We start from the raw sequence: 27,286 nt of genomic DNA, 5'->3' as shown, positions 1-27,286 counted from the left end.
GTTATTGGGGCCTTGTAGTCAGGATAGCAACTTCTTCATACTCAGAGTAGGCAATAACTCAAGTCGAGAGTTGTATGCTTTGAGTAGTTAGAGAACAAAATTTCGATTATAGGTGGATAATTTGGAAAGAGTTTTGAGAGCTTAAGCTAGAGCTCTCCATTATACCGTACATGTAAAACTTTCTTTATTCAACGGTGGTTACTTCGTGATCTTGTGTGCTTCAGAAAAATAATCCGTTAAGGAATTAACAACGTTTTAGTCGCATTAAAGTTTCCAGTAGCCAAAAACATAAATGAAAACTTTAATATTTAAACGCAAATTGTTTTTAAACTTTTAATTACCCCCAACCCGTAAAATTTATTTTATAGGTCATTGAAATATACGTATATAGTGAAACTTCAAGCAATGAAATATTTATAGGCATTCTGATTCGCTGCTCGTAAAATGCTTTGCTTGAAAAATTCATGCACCAACTAGAAATTAACTTGAAAACTGACGGTCAAGCACTTGCAGTCATGTGACGTTAATGAAAAATTTAAACTTTTACACTTCCAACATGAAATACCGCAGCGACGTACACGCTTTGACCCAGAAAAGAAAGCACTTGCTCAATAACGGCATATCGCGCATGAAAATTAGTTCGAGCGAGTTTTTATATAACACAACGTATGCACTGCAACGCGTCCCCCTGGAGAGTTACCACACATGCCAACACAAATGACTTTTTAACTTGCATTCCCTTGTGTATATCACGGCGAAGAGTTTAAATGCTAGCATACCACAAGGCGCGGCGACCATCAAAAGCGCGCCAGCGTGCAATTGAAAGGTTCGTGTTGAAAACAGCTGAAAATCCAGCAAACACGCACTCGAAATTCACACACAAACAAGTCGAGAAAAACTGTAAAACTTTCGTTGCCAACAAATGCAGTGCAGTCGTCCGTCTCTCATTTATTGTACCCAAATGTATGTGGTTGTTATTCTTTTTTTAAATAAATGTACCTAAATACGGTAATGCTAAGACTCCGTTTTTTTTTTTGTAAATAGCGTCTCGATTCATTAACCGCAGCGAGGATGTGAAGCCATACGGTTTACGTCGGCACTCGTCCTCCACTTGATGGCACTTGATAGCCTTGGTTTATCGGCCGCGTTCGGCACAATCGACACCATTAACCTCCACAACTCGGTTGGCAGGTGTCAAGGTTACTTGCTTTAAAGGTAAATACGAGCGCTCTTGTTGTTGCGCCTCCATCTGGTTAGTGCCGCTTAAAACAGTCGGCACTGTACCCGCATTCATTTATTGAGTTGTCTGCTAAGGGCGCCAATTATCTCATATAACAGTAAATATATGTAAATATGTTGTTGTATTTATGTTTTAGTTTTGTTTGTGAATTTCTACACCTTTTCCACTTTAAATATTCTGGCTAGTTGAGAAAATCACTGGCAGAATGGCATATGCTATGCAGCTGTTGCGGGTTAGCTGGGAGAATGCCAGCCTAAATAAATTAATAAGTTTGTTATAAAATAATATGACACAGTTAAATGAATTTAAAATTGCTTTCTACAATTTACTATATTAAAAAAAAATTATATTTTGTATAAAGCAGCCCTTGACCCTGCTACAAAAAATTTGAAACTTTTTCTCGATAAATATAATATTAAAATATTAAAATAGTAAAACTAAAAATGAGCTATAAATTATGTAGAAAAATTATCTCCTATAATAAACATATATTTTTTGCATTTAAAATTTTTAAACATATGAAAAAATTGATAAAAATATTACGAATGATGTTAAAAAATCACAATCTCTATAAAAAATATACTGTCCTCTACCATTAACATCATGTCAGGTGTGAAACTTCGATAAGTTAAAAGATTACGCAACATTGTAGGCAACATTTTACTATCACCATTAGATTTCGGGAATTTGTGAAGCAAACATTTGACGTTGCATACATTTTGAGTGTATTTTAATAGTAATATGAAGACCGAAAATGAAACTGAAAGCCACTCGAACTTCCCAAACACGAACAATTCTTTATTACCACAATAATGTTGGCAGTGCTGTGCCAATTTTGCTCGAATAACCTGAAATTAATAATATGTTCCATCATTTGTGGCTTCACAAAATTTCTTACAAATTTAAATTAAACTATATCAGATTTACAGACCATTTATTGCAACTGTATTTAATGGAAAAAAAATTTTTTATGAATAATTTTGTTGAAAAGAGTCCATTAATCTTCTAAAATGTAGAGAGCATAATAGTATGTACTCGTAATAATTTTCATTCAAGCGAAATTAAGTTAATTTGGGCTTTACATACAGAAAAATGGGTGTTTCTGTATAATAAGACTACTTAATTTCAATGCTGGCAATATCGATCAAAATTTCGTAGCGCTGATATGAAAGCCCTGAGTCTCCAATTCATGAAATAGAAGCTCAAAAATTAAGAAACATAAAAATCTGTGAAAGAAATTCGGCCCCATGACAGTCTGGTCTACGTAACCGGAATGGGTTCGAAGTCATATCCGACCAAGGACTGTCAACTCAGCAAAATTCTGCAAAATTATATCAGTAATGTTTTTGGCGCTGAAAAAACAACGACAGTAAAAATTATATTATATTAAAAATCGAATTAAACTCGTAAATATTATATATGGTCTTGCAGTTTTACCGCGCTCTCAAATTATTGTAGTCCTTATTTAGAAATGAATCCAGTATTTTGTGGCACCCTCTATACATCTCAGTATGTAGTATATAATATATAAACGTTTCTCTCATTCAACGTTTCACACATGCTGGCGCCTCCTCACCACATAATTACTCGCGCAAAGGATATAATGACAATCTGGCACAAAGGAAAATAAATAAATACAGCTGTCTGTATGTACATAACATATTCGTACATTTACCTATATGTGTGTGTAGGTGTGTAAGCTCATAAAGTCAAAGGAATTTGTCCAGATTTCTCATTCAATGCTTTCAAAAAGGATATATTGCTGAATGTTCTTTCCAGTTGGCTTATACTGAATATATGTGGTAATATACACATGTTGCAAGGAAAGCTTGAGTGACGAGTGAATGAAGATATACCAGTAAGCAAAATATGTTTGCAAGCTTGGAAAAACTTTTAACATATTAAAAAGGATTTGAGAAAAAATTTACAGCTTTGAGAGCACTGTCATAACTTCGTTTAACCTTTTAGAACAACTTTCAAGCTATTTTAATATAAAAAAACTAAAGTTTCTATATTATTCCTAACCTTTAACTTTTTTGCATGTGCCTTTTAACTGAAAACAAGTAAAATGTTCCTCAAAGTGTATAAAAGTTCGTTCCTTTTCGATATTCTACTAAGTGTTATTGTATTAAACTTTAATTAGATCTATTTTGTTGTATAATTCTTTTGACTGAGAACGAGGTAACCAATTTTTAATGCTAAGCTCAAAACGTTGCATACAATCAAGCGCATTTATAGTATTTTAGCAAACACATGCACCTGGTATGAAATAAAATGAACGACAAACGCATTTTAATTTAAAAAAACACAATTATTTTAAGTACAAATTTATTGGTAAAGCATGATCATATATTTTCATATCTATTATATATATTTGTAATTCCAAAATTAATAAAGTGAATGAATCGTCTTAAAAGTTTTACAGAAAATCTCAAACAAGCGTAACTCAATTAGTTTATTGTCGGAGGCACGTTTTATAAGCTTACTGCACCCTATATATATATATTTGTAATTTCAAAATTAATAAAAGTGAATGAAAGTTTTACAGAAAATCTCAAACAAGCGTAACTCAAAGTAGTTTATTGTCGGAGGCACGTTTTATAAGCTTACTGGTTAAGCACAAGCTCGTAAACTCAACCAATCATACAGTTACACAGCACGTTCACATACTTATATCCCATATTTTCATTCATTACCGCACTTCACTTCATTTCCGTTCGGACAAATAGACATAAAAAGGCTTTTAAAATAGAAAAAGCGGCAAAAACAAATACTGATAAAAGCTACTGAGCGAAATGAAAAACATTAAAAAAGCAACACAAACAAAAGCAAAGATGTTTTAATGGTAGTTAACAGTAAAAATAATCTCAACACATGACGAGGAAAAGAAAAACTAATAAAAATCTATTTATGTAGTGTTTGCAATTTTTCTAGCCAAGTCCACATGCCACCCCGAACACGACCGCACGGAGTGTGCGGCAATTGGACGCATTAATGTTCATAGTGGAGCGCTACTAGTCGTGGATTACCGTTTGCTGATGTGAGCTTGTGTGAAAAATGCTGGAGCAAAGCCCCTGGTGCTTCGTTTGCATTGCATGCCTGTTACATGTGAAGACGCAAATGACCCGCCCCGAACGGTGAACGGTGAGCGTGGTAAATTAAAAAACGTGGCAGCTGCACAGAGGCTCAACTGTCGCAATGCGCACCCTTTAGTACTCGGTCTTAGTCGAGCTTAGCGTGCGCGTCGTCCTTGAATGCGGCAATCGCATTAAATCCTTCTTAAGTGTTCCGTTATGTGTGAGCGTAGGTGTACTCAAACGAATGCTACGCTGTTGCTTTCCGGTTTTTTATGCGATTTGCCTTTTCTAAAAAGTTGCCACACTTGTTGGCTGCTGTTGTCGCCCTCGCGCCTGCAGCTACCACACTCGCTCCGGTTGCCGCCACTGTGGCTGTTGCTGCGTCAAACTTTCCGCCTATTTATAGCCGCATTGAAAGTTTAGCACTTGTGTGGTACAAAAAGTGCTCGCCGCCCGTGTGTTACTGCCACTGATTGCAAATATTTGCATGCCGTTCACGCGCGCTCTTCGCCATGAATGCTAACGATGCAGTTTTTTCCATTCTCACACAAAGAACATTTTCCTGTGGTTCCTGGTTAGTTGGTGGCTAACGGAAGAGTGTTTATTGTTGCTGCTGCTGGTTATGCGCGCACATCCTTTGACGTTACATAAAATTTATTCCCACGCCATGTCCACCTGTTTGCTGTGCGCAAGCAGAGTGCTGCTGGCGAGGTTTTAAATTTACAACTTTTTCATGTCATTAGCAGTGTGTACATACAATTTGCAGTGTAAACTGTTATGTGTGATTGCATTACCGTTAGCGCGTCGCTGACATTCATGCGAATATGATAGTAATGCAATTTAAATAATTTGCGGCTTTTAATAATAAATTGCAGTCGTTGAATTTTTACTCTGCTTTATTTTGGATAAATATTAATAAGGAAATATATACTATCGGCATATAAAAGGATGCAAAGAACCATGAAAAGTTAAAATTTTCAAGCGAGAATCTTTTAAAAAGAGTTTATTTTTGTGCAGAACCTGAAAGTGTGCCACATTCTATGCTAACATATATGGAATTGTGGTATACATTAAGGGGTCATATCCACTTGCAAGTCAGAAATAACGCGTTTTTTGTGAAGCGACATTATATTTAATAATCAAATGAAAATTATATACATACTATATACATAAATTTTAATAATCACCGATTCATTTTGAAAAAATGGATTCTCTTGATCCTGTAGCCAAGCTCCAGGAGAATCTAAGAAAATGGTGGCTGGCAGTGAGGAACATGTCTATGCTTAAAACTATCTCAAATCCAAAATATTATAAAAAATTTATTATTACTATAGATGAATACAAGTAATGATCGAAGGACCAGTCAAAATTTTGATTTTTGACAAAATGGCGGCTTCCCAAAAAAAAAGTTTTTTTTTTGTGAAAATCCTATACTGGCAAATCCTATATATATGAGAGGGTTGTCTTAAAATTTTTATTTTCAATAATTTTTTTTTCATTTAAAAAAATGAAATATTTTATTCAAACTTTTTATTATTGCGAATATACATATTTGGTAAAGATTTTGTGAAATTTTCAAAGGAAAATATTCAAAACTCGGTCATAACGACGTCATTACCAGCAGTCCCTCGGAAAAAAATGCATCCGCATTGACAGCAGAACTTCTGACAGAAGAAGGAAATCGTGTTTGAACTAAGACCTTTAACTAGGTATTGGACGGAAAAAAACAAATAAAGTGAAAATTGTATTTTTGACTAACTTTAAAAAATAAGGCAAATTTTGGTGAAAATTTCTCGGGTTTTTTTTTGTTTTAAATAATTTTAATAGACAGAAAATAATTGTAATGGAATTCAAGATCTTATAAAGGGTATATTGTAGACCTGTGTTTAATTTCATTAAGATCGATTGAGTAGTTCGCAAGAAATTTTTGCCACCGATTTTAAAAACACAGTTTCGAGAAAAACGCATTTAAAGTTTTTCTATATACCTGACCTCGAGCACACAACTTTTTAAAGCTGTACCTCCAACACTACTACTGGGAGCAACTTGAGAATTTAGCACAATATTCTAGAGATGTTACAGAATTAAATAAGGCAATGCAATTTTTTTTTAACTCCTTAAATCGGCCAGTCCAGCCATTTCGGAAAAATATTCCTCACCGGCTCTGAAAACAGCATTTCGAGAAAAATGCGTTTAAAGTTTTGGAAGCCGATTACACTAAGTTGAAAAATTCTTGCAAATACGCTTATATCTTTGAACCTATTTACCGGATTAACTGCAAAATTTCGGAGAATATTCTCAAATACATACTTTTATATGTATGTATATTCGATATATACAAAGAAAAATTATCGATTTTCTGAAATTTCCAAATGCAATATTATATGATACCCAAAGTTTAGCTGAGCGAGATATTTTTAATCGATTCTTACGTAAAACTACTTAACTTTAGACTTTCTAGATAGGTACTCACTGTTTTATGTAGATGGCCCAGAAGTTCAAAAATGGTATTCTACTCTTTTCCTATCGACTGCACTTCGAAAATGATTTGCTTTGATATTTTCAAAATGATCACGTGATCTGCTCATTTACAGTCCGCCGTAAAAGAACCGTACAATGTGTATCATGTAGAAAGATTTTTTCCGTTCCAACGAGAGTCTAGTCTACGCTACCGGAACTGATAGGTATTTTTATTGAGTCAAAGGACTGTCAACTGGTTAGAATTCCTTGAAATTATTTGGGGATATAGATATTGATGAATTAAGACTGTGTGCACATGAGGACACTTTTGTCGAACAAAAAGTTATTTTGTAGGCGAGCGTACGACGAGAAAAAAGAGGGACCGCGCCGCACGTGCTTGGGTGGCACGCTTTGTGTGCTTATTCGCAACAGTTCGTACAAGAAATTAAGAATGTGATTCGAAAGAGAATGCAGAAAATTCTCTGACTCAAGCTCACAGACTCGTGTCGCTCGTGTGAACAGAATGAGGAACAGAAAAAAAAAACTGCCAATAGTGAGCGACAACCGAAACAACCGAAAAAGTAAATTTGAAGGAAATGATAAGAAAATATTTGAAAGAGTGAAAAAATATCGGCGTCTACATTCATTGAAAATACCAAATTATGAAGGAATGGTCTTCACTTCGGGTTCATAATAAGCGTAACTATTAAACAATTTTAATCTTAATCATGGCGACATCTCAGCAGCTACACACGTATGTGCACCACACTGAGGCATTATCTTACTTGTCAGCTGATAAGAATAAACCACTGAAAAGCCACCACATTTGTAGTTTATCCTTTGTTAAAAGAAAAACATATCACCAAATCTTGAAGTGTTTTGTTATGGCTTATCTACTTTTCAATTCGCGGCACTGCGCACAAAAAATATCTCCGGTAAACAATTTGTGTAAACAGGTGTATAGTTATCACTCTCAACAATGTACATTCGTACTGATATTTATTTAAAACTTGCTGGCAACAAGAGAACACACACACACATGCGCGTTAACGAAGCCAACCGTTTTTAAATTAACCTTACTTTGAAGAGACTTTGCGAGCGAGTCTACTCGTCTCCAAGCAAACAAGCCCGGCTAGCAAGCTGTCTAGTGTCTTGGCGTGCTTATGTGCTTATTACAGTTAAGCTCAGCATGTCGTATGAGTGACTAACGGTTATACGCCTTTTTGCCTTTTTATTAGTGCTTGCATGTGCAACACAAGCGTCTGCTCATAAATTTTGTTCGCTTTTTTATACATATACTTGTATGTATATGTGTACATATAAACCATTGCTACTAACATTTGGCTCACAGCCTTGAACTTCAACTCGATAGCAATAAATTGCAGGCATAATGCTAGTTTCTGCGCTTGTTTTGGCATTTTTGCCCTCGAAGTGTTGCATTTCTAGTGTTCGAAAATTATTTTGAGAATTAGCCAATTCTTGTTTAGCGCACGTGCAACGTATGCAGCAAGGCATGGCAAGCCAAGCCCGCAAGCGCATACATTAATGGAAATTATGCACAGAGATCGAGCAGATTGAGAAGCGATAATATTTTATGCAAATTTCCTTAGTTATTTAGTTACGATAAGTTGTAGCTATTTGTAGCTACAATTATTTGAAAACTAGAAAAAACACTAACTTCGGCTGCACCGACGCGTTTATACCCTTCACAGGCGCATTTCTTATAACATAGAAGGGTTTAAACAGATCTTTATCTTGATTTTAAACGGTCAGGTTATATGACAGTTATAGGTACGGTATAGTGTTCCGACATCGGCGATTTCGACAAATGAGCAGTTTCTTTTGAAGAAAAGGATGTGTGCCGAATTTCAGATTGGTATCTCAAAAACTAAGTGACTAGTTTGCAATGTAAATGGTTAAACTGACTCAGCTCGCAATATTGATTCCTTACACATATCTATAATTTATAGGGGCTCTGAAATGCTCTTTTGGCTGTTGCAAACTTTGCGGAAATCTTAATATATAGTGTTCAAAGTATAAATATTACATAAAAAATATTAACAGGGAACATTAAAAATTCCCAAAAATATTGGCTTTTTATTATCATATAAGTTATTACCACCTCTTTTCACAAATATTTTGCATTATTTATTAAACGGAATTTGCAAAACTGCAACACCCCATAAATAACAATTTGCATTTCCTGCCCTAAATTAAGAAATATTCAAATACATAGTAATCGGTTTGCTGTTCATTGCTTATCACATTTCTTATCACCATTCATAATAAATGCCAAATAAGTCATATGGGCGTTTATTCAACCAATAATAAATTATAATTAAATATATACATACAAACGTATATATAAAACTAATTAATTCATACCCAATACACACCTATGCACGATTCATTAGTAACGCTTTGGAGGTCATATTCAACCAAAGTTTGTGCACTAATTATATTTTTAGCGGATTATCATTGTCTGCCCCACCTAATTGATTATTTAGTTAAAAAATATATACATAAAAAAAATTAAGCTCTGTTATAAAAAATCTATATACCGTATAAAGTATTGATCGAGTTATGCCATTAATTTTCTAACAACAATATACAGAGCAATTAGGGTTGTGGTAAACATTACTTCCTGCCTCTCAAATTAATTGTTCTATCAACTTTTTTATAGTTGGACACATAAAAAAATTATAAATTTAGCAAATATAAGCATTTTAGCACATAATACAAAAGTTTAAGCAGTGATTGCCGCAAAATTTCTAAACAAAAATGTAAATAAATACCTAAACTTGTCAGTTAGTAGTAGATGATTCATTCACAACGAGAAATATGTACTGGGGTTTCCATTATTTCCGAAATTGATTTATTTTTTTCAAACGCCCCTTAATGTTTTAGTTTTTGCCTTAAAAACAAGCATTCAACGCAAACAAGCTCTTTATTTTCAATTTAAATTGTCTCTAAATTATATTTTGCATTAAGCAAGTAGATATACAAGTTTCAATAATCGATATTCTAATACAAAATTTTTTGCTATACAAAAAAAGTTCAATTGTTTTTTTTCTACAAAACGTTCCTTTAAGAGTGTTACGCATTTAAAGCTATACATTAAATGCACTGAGCACTCATATAAGTGATTTATGATATACATTCTGTGTTGCTCATACGACATGGTATACCGTATGAATACAGTCAAATTTAATGTGTAACTTCAACTGGGTAGAACTTTTGGAATAGTGTTTTTGTGGAAGAATTCATTAAGACCATTTTTGTAGAGCGAAGAATTTTGTATTGAAATATCATTTTTAGAAACTTGTAGGTTAAGCTATTTGGAGTTAAAACATTAATTTCAAAAGATCAAAAAATTCTATGTTAAATATATGGGAAAAATAAAAATATTTAAGCACAGTTTAAATTTGTTTACATTGGATCCTCTCTTTTAGGGCAAAAACTTAAACCTTAGAAGGCGTTTGAGAAATAAAAAATAGTTTATAACGAACAACCATGCTGCCAGAAAAGTAGAATTTAACGAAAAATGATTGAAAATTATATTTACAAATAACATAATCATTGTTTGGCAGTTACTTTAAAATGTTGTATCCATTTATTAATTTTAAATGTCGAATCTTTTTGCATATATGTATATCGAACATATGGTTGAGAGTTTTCTACGAATTTGAAGTAAATCCAGAAAATAGTTTCAGAGGTATGCGTGATTTTTTAAGAATTGTTTATATTAGTCTAATCGGCGCCAAACCTTCAAAGGCGTTTTTCTTGAAACGCTGTTTTCAGAGTCGGTGAGGAAAATTTTTAAATACAACCTAAGCGAACCGATCGACATGAAATTTTTACACGACCTTCTTTGATATATTTCTCAGTTAATGATTGAAGCATTTTTTTTGATAATACGATAATACGACTTTTCTTGAGCAGCTGGTATTTTGTCAAAAATCAAAATTTTGACTAGTGATGCAATCATTACTTGTATTTATCTATTGTAATAGTTACAACAAGGTATATTAGGTTTAAGAACTGCCGATATCGGCCAACTATATATATATATATATATATATTATATATATGTCATAAACTGGCTGATCCAACTCAGGTCTTTATATGGAAAACTTTTTGTTTGACAATGTATCTTCACGAAATTTACATAGATATCAGACATCGCTGCCATCTCCAAATATAATGTTCATATCATATAGCAGCCATTTAAATTGACCGATCAAAATCAAGAAAAAGATCTTTTTATACCCTTTTATGCTATAACAATACACCTGTGAAGGGTATTTTTAGTATATATGGTAGTTAAAGTTTTTTTTTATTATAATTTTTTTTTAGTTTTTGGATTTGGTATAATTTTAAGCAGAATACTTTTACCTCACCGCAGATACCTTTTTTAGGAGATCCTCCTGGAGATTGGCTATGGGATCAAGGAAATCAACATTTTTTCAAAATGAGTTACTGATCATTAAAGTACAGTGACGTCCATATTTATAAATATTTGTTGTTATAATTTCTTTGCTTTCTTGCACTGCATGCTTCGCTTAAGAATTTAAAATTTGAACCGCAATAACAATAATAATTTATATTATTTCAGATTATCAAAGATGGAAAAAATTCAATTTTTTTACCATATATATATTATATATATTATATATACGTGCATGTATAATATTTATGAGGTGTTTAACGCATCATTATTTCAGATGAAATTACATTTCATATGAATTTGGTGCAGTTCAAATTTTCGAAATCTGCAAGCAATTCAATTTTTTTTCAAAAATAAAACGATTGTTCGAATATTCGGTTTGTAACCGTTCGTACGAATACTAACCGAATAGTACCCTTCGAATAGTTGCTCTGCTGCGTGTATTTGAATAAATGAAATTTGTTTGAAATCCAAAGAGCCTTTGATTTTTGCCTTTTTGATTTTTTTTTTGATTTATTGAATGAACGCTTACTATTCGAATAGTCGACAATGAACGATTAACGGTTAATAGTAAAAAAACGAGCGGTTAATAGAGTAGTTGACAGCTTACGACTATCCGGTTAGTGCAAACCGAATATTTTTATTCGAATAATGCCCTGTGCGATTAAGCCGGTTAGTCGATTAGTCGAATACCAAAAGCTCTAGTATGTACTTTTTTACATAACTGTAAAATTACACTCTAAGAAAGCATTTAATTACAACAAGTGCAACAACGCAGAAAATATTTACAAGCAATTCGTAGCAAAATAATTAGTTGCTCAACGTTTATCGAAATCCATCCCACGAATCGTGCAAATATTTCTGAAGTTCAGTACTGGAAAACTGTTGAAGTGGCGAGAGTAGAAAACAAAAATAATTTAAGCGTAAACGGTAGACGTTTTAACTAACTAATAATAACAACGACACACACGTCCACTCACACAAACCTTTCGAAAGCAATAAAAATTAATTACAATTGTTTTGCTTGGGAAAACTGTAATTTGCGGTATTTCCACGGCGCAGCAACCGCCAATCATTAATAGAAAAAATTAATGTGCATTTTACTCATTAAAAACAGTAATTGTGATATCCTCCAGCTGGAACGTGCATTAACCGCTCACGGCTCACAATTGCGTTTCTAATAATTGGATAAATGCTGTTCTAAGCGCACGACATGTGCACCCTCTCTCTCTCTTTGGACCCGGCAGCTAAATTAAGCTGAATTGCGAACTTAGCGAGCTGTTAAGCGAGTGCGCGACAATTTTTTCATTTAGCGACTTTTTCGAGTTTAAACAAGCTTTTTCATGTATGAATGTGTGTATATATGTAGGCATGTCTCAGCTGTTTATACCAGATGCGGTGGTCAGATATCGGGACTGAGTGTTAATATGCATGCTCTACTACAAAACCTCACAACAACAGCAGCTCATATCCAACTAATTGAACTCTCTATTTGCATTGATAAAAACATAAAAGCAAATGGCAACAAAGCCTCGACACTTTCACACACATTCCTCGCATTTGCCTTCAATAGACGGTCTTAAATTGAGTTAAATTAACACTCGGCCGCTTCGTGATGATCGCAGTGAGATTTTCAAATTTTGCATGCGCAAAATGCTTGCTTTGTGGCTGAGGGATCTAAGTAAGGGTTGGGCTGGTTCAAAGTAGGGGCATAAATAAAGGTGTTAATAGCCTGGTGTGTGTTTTCAAGCAATCAAGTCGTTTATTTAACTAATGGAATCAATTGAGCGTAATTTATTTAAAACTAAAAGTATTTCAGGTGTGTTCAAAGACGTGAACTTAAAATGTTTAAGTTGAGACGAAATGTGCGAAATTCGAAATGATATTTCACTGGAAAATCAAAGTTTTTTTGTAAAACTTTTAACAATAATATTTCTTCTACTTTAGACGCCTGGTAAATTTTGAACCGAAAAGTATGCAATATCCATATTTATGGCCTACATTTAAGGGCAGTATTAAATAAAATACCAAATTCAACTCAGTGATATATTTTTTCAACGGGTCTATCATAAACACATCATAAAATTTACAGAAATGTGGCAGGTCCTCTTATCGGTATAAAAAAAAATCAACAACCGCAAAGAATAGAATAAACAATACAAAGGAGAGCAACATATTGCTGAATACTTTCAAAACATTATCCGGAGTATAAACTCGACGAAACATATTTTAACCATTTCAGTCAACCCTTATAGTATAAATATGAATTAACAGCTGATACTGTATAACTTTGTGTACGATGGTCAAATACTTGAGCAATAGTAATTTTGCAGACCTTTCACTATATTGAACAACAGTTATGAATCATCGCTCTCTTGTAGATCTGTGCTTCTAGGTTTTTTTTCTGGAATACTCTCAGTTTTCAAAAGTTGTATTACTTATATATAGAACTTTGGATGGCCGCCTGGAAAAGGCTTTTATACCCTGAACATGGGAAATTAAGTTTGGCAAGAAGTTTGTCACATTTATAAAGAAACGCCGGATACCCTATATAATATATATATAAATGATCAGCGTGATCAGCTGAGTCGATTTAGCCATGTTCGTCTGTCAGTCTGTATATACGAATTTGTTTCTCAGTTTTTGAGATATCGATATTATATTTTTTTTTCGATATTTTCCACACGTCCTTTTCTCCACAAAAAGCTGCTTATTTGTCGGAATTGTTGAAATCGGAACACTATAACATATTGGTACCATACAAACTGATCGATCAAAAGGAAGCCCTTGTATGAAAAACTCTTTTTTGATTTGATAAGATATATTCCTGAAATTTGGCGTGGAATATATAATAATAATAAATATTTGTCTCCGTAGGTCTTTGTTTTTAGTTTGGCCAATTTCAACCCTACTTGAAAGGCTAATAACCTTCGTAGGAAGTATTCTACCAAGTGCATTGTCTTTCGTAGTCGTTTACCAAATTCCTGTATCAGCTACGTTTAGCAACCATTTGTCACTGAGCGGTACAACTGAGTTCACATAAAGGTTCTGGCCTCTTAAATATATACAATCAGCCCTTTCATGCTGATTCTAAGAACAAATCCAGGGTCAATAATAGAACTGTCCGTGGCAAGTAGAAAAAGATTGACCGTATCAAATATCTCACGCAATTATCTATGTACATATGTACAGACATATGTATGTAAATATAAGTAGGTCGTATAAAAAGCTAAACTTGATGGCAGAGTGTGTTACTCCCTCAATTTGCCATCATCATTACATTATTATTATGCATTATGGTTATGCATATAATAGCAAAATGCGATTTCTCGCACAAGCAACGGGCATCTGCAACAATTTCTCTACAATTTTCCGGCTTCCTGCTCTTTACGAGGCGAAACTTTTTCACATAACTTTATTATGAATATTCATGTTGAAAACGCGCATATGTGCGATAACACACATAGACACGCACCGATAAAAAGCTGCTGAGGGGAGTTCTTTCTATATTACACGCAGCGCAACATCAAATGCAGCACAACTACAACAACAATAAGAATGAAAAACTGAGAAATTATATAATCTTTTTTCCGTCACTTTTATCTCACCGTTTTGGAATTTTGCTGCATTTTTGTTGTTGCTGCCTTCATTGCTTTATTGCATGTAAATAACTGATAACTTATGAAGCTCGCATTTACTTATGCATAAATATTTCTGGTATATTCGGCTAATTTTTAGCACATCAGTGTGTAAATAAAAATAAATATGATAAATATGCAAATTGCCATACTTTCTGCGTTTTGTGGAAATTCGTTTAGCCAAAGTGTGGGCGTCTCAAACAAGCTGTGAGTGCCGCAAATAAACTGAACGTCATACCATATATTCAGCGCTGCTTTGTTGTTGTTATATTGTAGTATATCAGCTTTTTTATGAGACATTAACGTTTTTGGCATGCGTGAGATTTTCTGCTTCTTTCTGCTGTTCAAAATTATAATTTTCCAATGCAAAGTAAATATTTTTCGCTCATAATAGCCTCATTAAAAGCTTTGCATGTGTGAAATAATTAACAATTAAGCGCGAAGCCATGAGCTACGCAAAAGTACACAGAATGAAATTCATTTCCAGTAAACTTTTGTATTGAGAGACAAAAAAAAAACATTGCTTGCGGTTGCACTGAAGCTATAATACCCTTAACAAATAAAAAAGTATTCCATAGAGGAAAGTGTGGTACGATTTGATCAATATCTTCGGAGATTGTAGCGTTACTTTGGACAATAGTATATGCCTTACTTCGTTAAGATATCTTGTCAAAAAAAAAGTTTTCCATACCAGGACTTTATTTGGCACGATCTGTTTGCCTAACAGCTATATGCTATAGTGATCTGTTCTGAATAATGTATATGGGAATTGTAGCGGTACTTTGGATAATTTTATAATCTACGCAAAATTTCGTGAAAAAATATTTTGAAATAAAAATTTTTTCCATACAATAACGTGATTTTGATGGGTCAGTTTTTATGGCAGTTATATGCTAATGAGGTCCTATCTCGACGGACGGATAGTTTCTTAGAAAGAAGGACGTGTGCCAAATTTCAGATCGATATCTCAAAGACTAAGAGACTATTTCGCGTATATACAGAGAGTACGGATAGGCAAACATGCCTAAATCAACTCAGCTCATCACGCTGATCAGCTTGTTCAGAGGGTATAATTACCGAAGAAATCTTAACTAGTTCACCATTAACATATTGAAATTAACTACATATATAAGAATGTAAGATTAAAGTTTACAAAACGTTCTTTTACATAGAAAGATAAAAACGTTCGATGAGGCGGCTTTTCTGCTATTCTAGAGAAATATTCTGCGGGAAATGTCACTTAATATGAAAAATATTATGATGATGACTAACTAAGATACTGTGTCCGAATCGATATTGGGCGTTGTAGTAAACAGATCAATTGGTATTTCGAGTTGCCAACACCTTTTTAGACATTAGAAACGAGACTCAGGTGATTTGAACCGGATTGAACCATTTAAATTACACGCGCAAAGTGAGTCGATAAAAAAATTTTCCTAGATTGGTATAACGTTTTTTATATTCGTGTGAAGTTTTATCTCCGGAAGATAATTAGTGGCTGTTTGACAGCAAATTGTTTCCGACACGAACGTTTGTCTATCGATTTTTTAACATGAAAAAATTTAACAACGAGTTTGCTTGAAATAGAAACACGACTACGAAATCATTGAAAATGTTGCAAAAGTCTTCTGGGGAAACTACTTTTTCACGAATAGAAGTACTTTTCTACTTTTTAACGAATACGATGCTAGTCGTTCTTTCACCTCCGTTAAGGATGAGTACATCGAAAAAATTACAGAAACAGTGCTTGAAAATAACACATATTGGTTGATGTTATTGTTATGAAGCATTTCAATGCTAGACTCATACCAAAAGAACTGAATATTTTACAAAAACGACGTCGAGCAGAGATCGCAAATGCGATGCTCGACAACTTAGCTGAGCAGCGTACATTCGGCATACGCTGCAATATTGGTGGAGAAGTGTGGGTTTATGGATATCAGCTCGAGACTGTCCAACAATCTAGCGAAGATGAACCGAGCCGAAACCGAAAAGCCAAAATTACGTGAAAGCACTCAAGGCCAACCTAGCTGAGGCTTCTAACAAGTGTATGCAAAATTTGATTGAGCGTTGGTATGCTTGTATTGGCTTACAAGAAGCCTATTTTGAAGACGATAATAAAGATTTGTATTAAAATACGTGAAAATATATTTTTTTTTGTTAGTTCGCGTCAAATTTGATCAAATGGTATAGTTAATCAAGATGAAGTAAAAGTTCCTATGGTAGTCAGATCGACATAACCCGAACGGACAATTTTATAGCTTGCTTAGTATTGTCAATAAGAAGAAGTATTACGATCGACGGGGGATCAGAGAATACTGGGCTGAAGGCATTGCTGGAATAAGTATAAGTATTTGGAAATTCTTAACGGGTTTATTAAATGGATTTTAATGCTTTTATAATATAACACTATTGTAATTTACAGTTGTATTTTAAGTAGTTAGCCCTAGAACTAAATTAAACTAGAAATAATATTGATTAAAAATTCTCTATACCTTCAGCAGCTCTCCTTCATTCTCAATTTTACATATTTGAAACAGCACACCCTGTACTTACTTCATTTCCTCCTGAAATGGCTACTATGTATTATTAGTCCGTAAATTTGTACTTTGTTAAACGGAAACACGCGTATTTCTTTCATTACAAAAACAAAAACAAAGAAAGCAAAAATATTGTATTTTCTACGTAATTTACCGCAGTCGCCTTTCATAAACAACGAGAGCGATCATTGTGTGCCGAAGGTCTACGATTGTGTGTTTATGACTGACTGACTGCCGCGTTCACGCACTGGAGCAGCCCACCTGGTGCGCTTAATCGCTCATATATGCCGTTATTAATGGCAGTGCGCACACATAAAAATCATAAAATTAAAATAATTGCAAAATCTCACATACACACAAGTAATAGACTATGCGTGTGTGTGTGTGTGTGTCTGCGACTGTGTTGGTTTTGCAGCAAGTGAGATTTTTAGTGGCAAATTGAATAATTGTCAACGTTCGTCGCTTTGAACAAAACACTTTTAAATCTCTTTTAGTGCACAAATACATAGTAACTGCAACTGTAACTTTGCGTCTGTGTGCACGTATGTGTGTTCAACTCCCAGTCAAACGACACGCACATATGAGATAAAATTATGAGTGTCAATGTACAAAAAGAGATGTGAAGAAATTTTACAGTTGCAAATTAGCAAATGATATGCAGAGCAACAACAATAAATGTTTTTCCTACAACAGTTGTCTACCGACACGGCACGGCGTTGAATGAAAACATCTTAATGAGGCTAAGGAGCTAATTTGCATATCACTTATAGTGACTGCCGCTAAAGCCGGATATATGTAAGTATGTACAAGCTACTGTCACCATTGTTAAGCTGATAAATTTCAAACTGTGATTAGAGTTCATTGTCTAGCTGTTGGATAATATAGCATTCTAGCCAGCACAGTATTTTATTAAGAGATTTATGTGAATTTATTAGTTTGAAAAATAAAACGTATATTACATAAATATACTTGTATATGTATTAACCATTACATTATGTTTACAGTGGACTCGTTGAGTAGCCAATGTTAATTACCCACGCCAAAAACGGCTGCGAGACAAGCAGCCTTGCCTGTTGCCAAGTGTTGTAAATTATGATCAAAATATTTGTGAAAATATATGGTCTAATAATGAGCTTGTTGCTATTTTTGTTATTTAGCTTGCTATATTAGTATCGACTTCACGTGTTTACTAAGTGCTAAATATGGACGAACAAGATTTTGGCAGTGCGATGCCGTTATATTCGATTTTTAACCGCTTCTGGCCCGTTTGCTGTGTATAAACATACAAACAGTTTCCTGTTTTAATTATGTGGGAATATTATATTATATTTCCATTTATCGTTGGCAGGGGTTGGCCCAACTGAAGAAAAGAAGTGCAAAACTAAGTATTGAAAGTCGCAATAATAATAGAGGCAGGATTGCGACACGCAACGTCAAGGGCACACACTTAGAAACAAACAAACAAAGTAATTGTAAACTCATCATGCTTTTGTTCATGATGTCACGTTTTTATATATTTTCCTGGCAAAAAAATCTTAAAAAAGTCATGGCACGAAACTGTAACAATTTCTACTTCTATTGCTCTTGGCTTATACTTGTACCTAGGAAAAGAAAGTCAAAAATGACATAATTATGCAGAGGGGACATCTTTGGAGAGACTTTGTTGGCAAAAATGTGGGAGAATGGCAATGTAGGCAATGCTTTTTTGAATATCTCATTGAGGTCAAAAAAATAACGCACTACGATACATCGGCACAAAGAACTTGAGTGTATTTTGATGATTCTGTGAACTTTCTTTGAATGCAGGCTTAACGTAATATCAGACCAAATAATGAACTCAATAAAATGCCATTGATAAGTTGTCTAAATGAAGTTCAATAAGTTTATACCCTTAACAGGGTATATTAAGTTTGCTACGAAGTTTGTAACACACAGAAGGAAACATCGGAAATCCCAATAAATATACGAGTACATAAGTATATATTGTATATATATTACAGATCAGCGTGACGCGCTGAGTTCATTTATTCGTGTCCGTCTGTCTGTATGTACGCGGACTAGTCCTTTAGTTTTTGAGATATCAATCTAGAATTTTGCACACAGCTTTTTTTCTAAGAATCTGCTCATTTGTCGGAACCGCCGTTATTGGAGCACTGTAGCATATAGCTGCCGTACAAAATTAATGCTCAAATTCAGAGTTTTGCATGGAAAACTTTTTATAAGATAAAAATATTTTTACGAAATTCGACATGGGTCATTATCTAAGGCAATAATGCGATCTCCGAAAAATTGTTCAGATCGGAGCACTATAGCATAAAGCTGCCATACAAACAGAACGATCAATATCAAGTTCTTGTATTTTTTATTTGTAAGGGGTATTCTAGCTTCGGTGCAACATAGATTTTAAGGTATATAAGGTATATTTTTTTTGAAATTTAAGTTAGCTAAACTGTAAAAATACAAACGGAGATAAAATACTTATCTTATACCTTATCATTGGAGCAATATGTTTTGGCGCTAATGCCTACTGCAGAAGTACTAAAAGACTAGTTCTGGAAGCACAGGTTTCCAATGTATCTATAATTCAAGAGATGTGTACTATATTGTAACAGCAAGAAACCGACTGAAAAATACAACGTTGTATTCGATAAAATATAAACGATTGGTTTTTTATAACAGTTATTTTTTCTTGACCTTTTAAGTGAACCGGAAGCAACCCTATACCGTCAGATTTTAATTTCGCTTGAATGGCACGCAGAAAGCGCTTGAGATCCGTTATTGTATCACTATATAAATTTACGCAAACAAAGCACAGACAAAAATCGTACGAAGATACTTTTTAGCAGAAACAATATGTAGTCCCACAGATCCACATTTTACCAAAATATTATATTAGGTGACATAATTTCCAGAAAATTCACGGCATTAATCCAGGCAATACCGTTTTATACATGCAACACAATAGATATTACGTAAAATTGGCACATTATTGTATGCGAATATCCGTCAATAACGCCAGACTGCCTTAGAATTAATGTCAACGCCATATTGGCAGTATTTACTCACCTTCATAACCAACTCGAATGGGTGTTTGTAGACCCTAACGGGCGATTGGAATTTTTGCACCATTTTCGTTGAGCTTCTTTGTTAATGTATACACTCTTCTCCACTGTTGACAGAAATGTGTTGAGGATGTGTTACTTCTAATAACCGTTAAGCTGGCGCTTATGCTCTTCTGCTGCTTCGTTGTTTGTTTATTGTGTACTTTTCTCTTTTACCTGCACTCCTTGGCGATTTTATAAGTTCACTTTAAATATTTATTTATTTTTAAATATGTTTTAATTATTCTTTTTGCTTCTCCCTTTTTAATGTTTCTTTTGATATTTAATGTGGTAGACTCTTTGTTTTAGTACTTGCGACGTGCACAAAATTACTTTGCTGTCAAAGACTAATTACAATAGAGCATGTTGATAAATTATTTTTAATATTCTTATTTTTACTTTGCGGTGAGCCCTTCAACAAAACAAATGAGTAGAAAAATGCACAAAAGAGAAAGGAAAATTCAGCTTGTCAGACGCCAACCGCCGACCAACTGACGGCCTGACTGCTTTGTTGACTGTGTATTTGCGCTGCGTGAGTGAGCGCTGCTATGGGCTAACGACCGCCACAACGCTTAGACCAACTGCCTAAGAAATCCTTACAAAATTCACAGCGCCCGGAATCGATTTCCGCTAATTGGTCTTTACTTGTTTGGTTGGTCTAGTTTTCTAGTTACTTCTTGTTAGTATTTGAATTTGTAATTGTTGTTAATGCTGGTTGACGTTTTGCCTTCGAGCTCATTAAGAGACTGCTGGTAAATGAGGCTAACCCTATGCTTTGGCACTTTAATGTGAGTTCGTAGACATTACACAATGAGCACAGCTATTCTTCCACTATTTGCTCATACACACACGTATGTAAATATGTATGTATGTAATGTATTGACTTTCAACTACTTTATATTTGTTTTCATGTATTTGGAATTTTTCATTTTGTTACTTTCGCACTGAACACGAAACACAAAAACACTTTGCCACCGTTAGTTTGTATTCCTTTTATATACTTATGTAAATATTTCCGATTTTACTTTCTGTTAGCGTTTCCGCAAAATCTCAACAAAAAATATACAATTCTGTATTCTGCTTATGAAGTGCACTTCAAAGTAGCTACAAAACTATGTGTTCTTTTCTGTAGTTTAATGCGTCCGCGCCGTTCGCCTGGTAGAAAGCAAATGTAAGCAGCCGTGAGTTGACTCGCTTGTTAACAGCTCTGTACGTATGTATGTATGTATGTGTAGGTAGGTACGTGCATGCATGTTCATTGATTGGAAAACCTACATTTATGACTTCTCTCGCAAGCGCACAAAAACTTATACATACAAATATGTATGCCTACATTTTTCACAGTGCTGAGATAAATATTAGCACACGACATCATTTTTAAAAATTTACAAAATCATAAGCTATTAAATGTAAATATATGTTTCAATATGTTAAATATATATTATATATATAAATGATCAGCATGACGAACTAAGTCGCCATGTCCGCCTATCTGTGTGTTCATTTGTATACATACAAGTATATCTGAAATTTGCACACACCCCTTTCTCCCCAAAAGTATGCTCCTTTGTCCGAATAGCCAATATCGAACCACTATACCATTAGCTGACGCACAAACTGAACGATCAAAATCAAGTTATTGTATGGAAAACTTTTTCATTTCAGCAGATATCTGCGCGAAATTTTGCATACTTTATTATCGAAAGCGAAACTTCAATCTCCGGGTAAATTTTATGAATTGGATCACTATAGGTTAATTTTGTTGACTATAATAAAAAAATCGTGCGATGTCTCTTTGATCGTTTTTTCCTTTTAAGCGCGCCGAGGCTAGACATTTAGCATCCACAATTGTCGTCATGGAGCAACAAAAATCCTTAATCTACTTGAGAATACCCATAGAAGTGCGTAGAAATTTGAAAATATTACTTTTTCAAAAATTATAGGCGTTTGAACAGAAAAACTTAATTTTTAGTCAATAATTTTGTAATAAACTAGCCATTAAAATAGTTTTGAATTAATTGAAATTTCCGTACATACTTCTATGTAAAATTCATTTCTACATATAATCTCAAAATTTCTAGTTGATCAGAAAAAATTTTGTTATTGTCTCGCCAATTGGAAAAACGAAGTTTTGGGAAAAACGTGTTTAAAGTTTCAAATATGTGTAACTGTAGTTGAGCTGGTGGTGGGCCTACTATTTTATATCTACTTATATCATTTTCCTCGTTACAAATCAACTTGATACTTCTTTTTATGACTATAAAGCATAGTTTAAGCGAAAAATAATTTATAATAGAAATAAAATAATAAAATAATTTTTTTGAAAATTCTGGTGGCCATACCCCTTAACTAATTAATTTATTTAGTTTGTTTTATTTAAACATGATTTTTTATATAAATATTTCTCTATATTTTTCCTGTCATTTTTATATTTTCCCTTCACAATACTACTTTTCTCGCCAGTGTATGCATCTTTGTATACATTGCATATGTATTAGTGTGTATCTGCATCTCAAAACGCTGAACTGTTACCACTTTTATGTGCTTGCACTTGGAATGAGCGAGATTTTATTTTGCTCTTGATTGGAACAATTCTCACAGAGCACTAAAAGGGGTATTAAAAAACGTCTTGCAACGTTCTTCCCAACAATTTTTTTTTCTTCGATGCATTTCGCTTCCAAACAATAATCTAACAAAATATTGTTTTGTTTTTTACTAAAATATACCCTTCGAAATAAATGTTTGTATTATTATTATATGCTCATTAGCATGTTTACTTTGAAATTATATAAAGATACCAGCACACGCACTCAACACTTCCGTCGCTCGCCACTTTCTAATGTACACTTCGTTCCAAAATATTCGAACGCATTTGTACGTACATAGATATATGTATATATATATATAAGTATTTATGTAAATACCTGTATGATATAAACAATTTAGCACCACTACATTTATATGCACATTCATTTGTATATATGAGAGTAAAAGCACATCAATCATTTGTTTGCAATAGTGGGATTTTGGCAGCAGAACAGCTGTTACCAGCGCTGGTAGATGTAGATATATTTGTTACACATATACATACGGTGTATATTTTGCGATTTTTACTTAATCACTTCCCAGTATTTTAAATAAAAGTGTTGGAAACAGTTAATAAAATAATTATTTTAATAGAAAAATTAATTAATGAATTTGAAAATAATTCTATTTTATACAAATATATAGGCACATATATGTTATTACTGAAAGTTAGAAAAAAACGTTAACTTCGGCTGCAACGAAGCTGTAATACCCTTCACAGGGCACTACTTTCAGAATTCAAGGGTGAAAAAAACATTTTTTTGATTTTGATCGTTCAGTTTGTATGGCAGCTATATGCTATAATGCTTCGATCTCAATAATATGTTCATAGATTATAACGTTGCTTTACAAAATAATTTATATTAAATTTCGTAAAGATCTCTTGTAAAATAAAAAAGCTTCCCATATAAGGACTAAATTTTGATCGTTCAGTTTGTCTGGCCGCTATACGTTATAGTGGTCTGATATCGATTACTTTATTTAATAAGCAGCCTTTGGAGAAGAAAAAGACATGTGAACGACATAGGGCGATAACCCTCAATTCAAAGCAAACATTTTTTGTAAATAAAAATATTTTATTGCAAATAATTTAAAACACCAAAAGTACAGGCTGTTTGGTGGAGCCCGCTATAAGGAAAAACATTTTCTATGTATATGACATTTAAGTAAAATAAGTACACTGTAAGAACAATAGCTGCGAAATCAATTTAAAAAAATCAATTTCAATTTTAAATTAAAATCATCATTTAATATATTTCAACGGAATAAATTACAAGAATTATAAAAAATACGATTAACATAGCACTTATGTAAAACACAAAAAAAAAAGTATTTTTCTCAGTGTAGGTTTTAGTAATAGTGTAAAAAATATACCAAACATAAGTGTAAGCACGAAAAGTTAACAATTTTCTTTAACAAATAGTTTACCTGCGCCAAAAAAAAAGTTGTAATAAATACTATTTACCGCACATATGTACGTATGTATATAATATACCCTATATGAGTGATAAAACCTACAAATATGTGGATGGTGTCAAAACCTGTCGTCATTTAGTTAAAGACTACTCGAAAATGCGTCAGCTATTGCTCACTTCTGGCTACGCCCATAGACTGCAATGCTGTGGGCAGGAAGATAGAAAGTGATTAATAATTAATAAATTTAAAAAATTTAAGATTTCAAACAAACTTTAGTAATGGAAATTAATAAAAATATATTTTTGAAATTAATATTAAATATTAAAGTTTTTTTAAATAAATTAATTTTTACTATTTCTTCAAATATTTTTCGCTTTCAAAAAGCTTACCGGTAGACGCAGGTGTATTCCGGATGCCCGTGATTCGACTTGAACTTGAAACGCATATAAAGGTATTTGCATTCAGTCTTCACCTCATAATACTGCGCAGGCGGATGCTGATTTGTGTAACTGAAATCACCAATTTTCGCTTCCTTCCATGAAGTGGCTGTGATGCCCTGTAAATATGTAAATATGTAAATATATTTTAATAGAAGAAAACAAAATTGAAACTGTTTTTTGCTTTTCTTGCAATCTTCTCATTGCGTTGTCTACATTTAGGAGACATGCGCGAAAGATTATGCAGCAACTCACTTTCTCTCTCTCTCTTGTAAAACCTCAAATCTAAATTAGTTGCCTCCCTTAACTTCCATCAAAGTCACTCAAATACTTACGTAAACCTCAAACTCCTTCGGCGCACTCGTTGTATCATTATTGGGCGCATTGCCCTTGCACAGATGCTCCAACTCGAAACTCTCCACAAATATCTGCGCGTAAATGTATTATAAATTTCTCAAAAGACAAAACCGCGCTCAATACGAGTACATACCGCCTGCGCCAGCTTGATCGTCACCACCGCCTTGGCGCGCTTGAAAGCAAAACAATTGCCCGGTTCCATGCCGGGCTTTAGCATATTTATAGGCGGATTTGCGCTGTACTGCATCCCGAGCACTGATCGCACCAGATTGCCACCATCCAGCGGCTCGGCGTTTACATCCTGCACCTTGGCGCCCAACTCTTCCGCTGCATAATTAATACGCGCCGGCATAGTGCGCTCCATTAAGGCGCCGCTCTCACCCTCCGCCGTCATGGTGCGTGCGCCCGTTGACGTGCGGCCGACGCATTCGGTTAGACGCAACTGCTTTTTCATCGTGTACAAATCATCCCAGATGCCGGCGAGCCGCTTCTTTAGTATGCCGTCAACGATCTCATTTAAGTGCTTTGTGTCACCTTGCCCCGGCGCCGTGTGCAGCACCACGTGCTGTGGGTGTGTCAGTGCAGCGTATAGATTGTAGAAAACATACATTTTTAACTTGGTTTAATTTTTCAAAATCAATTTTGACTCACCGCTATCTCGTCGACCTCCTCACGCAGTCGGCCGAGTTTGCGACTGTTCTCCAAATTGCTCGAGACCAGTATGTAGATGAAGAAACCAATTAGAAATGTCGATATTAAATAACAAATGCAAACTCTCGTGCGACTTGGTTCCATCGCCTGTGTATTCGCAGTGCGTTTTTGAAGTTTACATTATTTCTTGATAATCAAATTTTCAAAAAAAAAACTTTGATGGAAAAATTTTGATTGTTTTTGTTTTGTATATTCTTTGGAGAGCACAAAAGAATGAGAGGATTAAGGGTATTCACATTAGCTGTTTGGGCTTCTATTATATATATATAGGAACATATTAAGAAAAGCGGTTCTTGAAGGGCGTAATATCCAGCTGTTCCTTTGACGGGTTTATTTAGTGGACCATTTTGGAGAACAATAACACTAAGGAGCTTATTTCAGGTTTTAAAAGTATGGTATATATGCATAGTTCTTGAATTGTGCTTGGGAGACTGAAATTTACTACTTGGGAATGTTTTTAAGTCCCTCCTATAGTTAATGAGGTCAGGTTCCTATGTGATCCAATATATTGAACGTATTTGGATGAAGAAAATAACGCAGTGCAAGATAGATATTATAGATCTGTGCACACAGAGAAAGAAATATAAAGTATAAGGAAAACTCATAACACCAAAACTCACCACTTCTAAATTTACCACATCTAACTAATGATATATTTTTGCTTTGAGCTTAATTAATTTAGGTAATCTTAAGAGGACTGAATCACAAAGCTTGATTCAACAAGTTTAACTCACCACAGCCAAATTTACCATAATTCATTAACATATTATTAATTGATTTAGTGGCATTTGTGTGTTAATATAATGTGAAAACTCTCAAGGAAACTCACCTTACCTAAACTTACCACTTATAAATTCACCACATGTAACTAATGACACTTACTCTCTCAAAGCTTACATAATTCCGCTAATCTTAAGAGAGAATCATCAAAGCTAAATTCAGCATATCTTATTCACCACTGGTGAATTCAGCATATATCACAAACATTATTGATTGATTTAATTACGTTTTTATGTTAATATAATGTAGAAACTATCAAGCAAACTCACGTTAACTAAACTCACCACTTCAAAATTCACCACATGTAACTAATGACACTTAACTCTTAAAGCTTACATCCGCTAATTTTAAGACTTAATCAGCAAAGCTAAATTAAGCATACCTCACCTAATTCACCATATCTCATTAACATATTAATTACTAATTAATAACATTTTTATGTTAATGTTATATGGAAAATATCAGGAAAACTTACTTACCACACCTAAATTCACCA

At 33.9% G+C, this 27,286-nt stretch overlaps 2 protein-coding genes across 2 annotated transcripts in view; both read right to left on the bottom strand.

The window, feature by feature from the left end:
* Window positions 1-21,679, bottom strand: part of retm (real-time) — a 31,794-nt gene extending 10,115 nt beyond the window's left edge. Inside the window, exons 1-2 of the mRNA XM_036360024.2 lie at window positions 21,529-21,679; window positions 20,469-20,850 (exon numbers count right to left, since the gene is read on the bottom strand). Coding sequence (XP_036215917.2) covers window positions 20,469-20,531 — 63 coding nt within the window. The 5' untranslated portion in view covers window positions 20,532-20,850; window positions 21,529-21,679. The remainder of the gene's footprint in view (window positions 1-20,468; window positions 20,851-21,528) is intronic.
* A 2,631-nt stretch (window positions 21,680-24,310) lies between these two features.
* On the bottom strand, window positions 24,311-26,471 carry spag4 (sperm-associated antigen 4). Its single transcript, XM_014240920.3, has 5 exons — window positions 25,951-26,471; window positions 25,433-25,864; window positions 25,278-25,370; window positions 24,895-25,061; window positions 24,311-24,708 (listed from the first exon to the last, which is right to left on the bottom strand). Exons 1-5 carry the CDS (start codon window positions 26,092-26,094, stop codon window positions 24,678-24,680), a joined length of 867 nt encoding a protein of 288 aa, XP_014096395.2. The 5' UTR covers window positions 26,095-26,471; the 3' UTR covers window positions 24,311-24,677.
* Window positions 26,472-27,286: the final 815 nt, after the last annotated feature.

This window comes from Bactrocera oleae, chromosome 3, assembly GCF_042242935.1.
Source record: "Bactrocera oleae isolate idBacOlea1 chromosome 3, idBacOlea1, whole genome shotgun sequence".
NCBI lineage: Eukaryota > Metazoa > Arthropoda > Insecta > Diptera > Tephritidae > Bactrocera > Bactrocera oleae.
The sequence above is the reverse complement of the archived record's forward strand: the minus strand, read 5'-3'. Positions and strand labels throughout refer to the sequence as shown.

Bases quoted from the DNA above. Each gene is read 5' to 3' on its own strand.
- spag4 (XM_014240920.3), bottom strand. From the start codon at position 26,094: ATGGAACCAAGTCGCACGAGAGTTTGCATTTGTTATTTAATATCGACA. The intron at 25,062-25,277 runs GTAAGTATTTGA...ACATATTTACAG, and splicing joins CGAAGGAGTTTGAGGTTTAC to GGCATCACAGCCACTTCATG. The intron at 24,709-24,894 runs GTAAGCTTTTTG...TCCTGCCCACAG, and splicing joins GAATACACCTGCGTCTACCG to CATTGCAGTCTATGGGCGTA.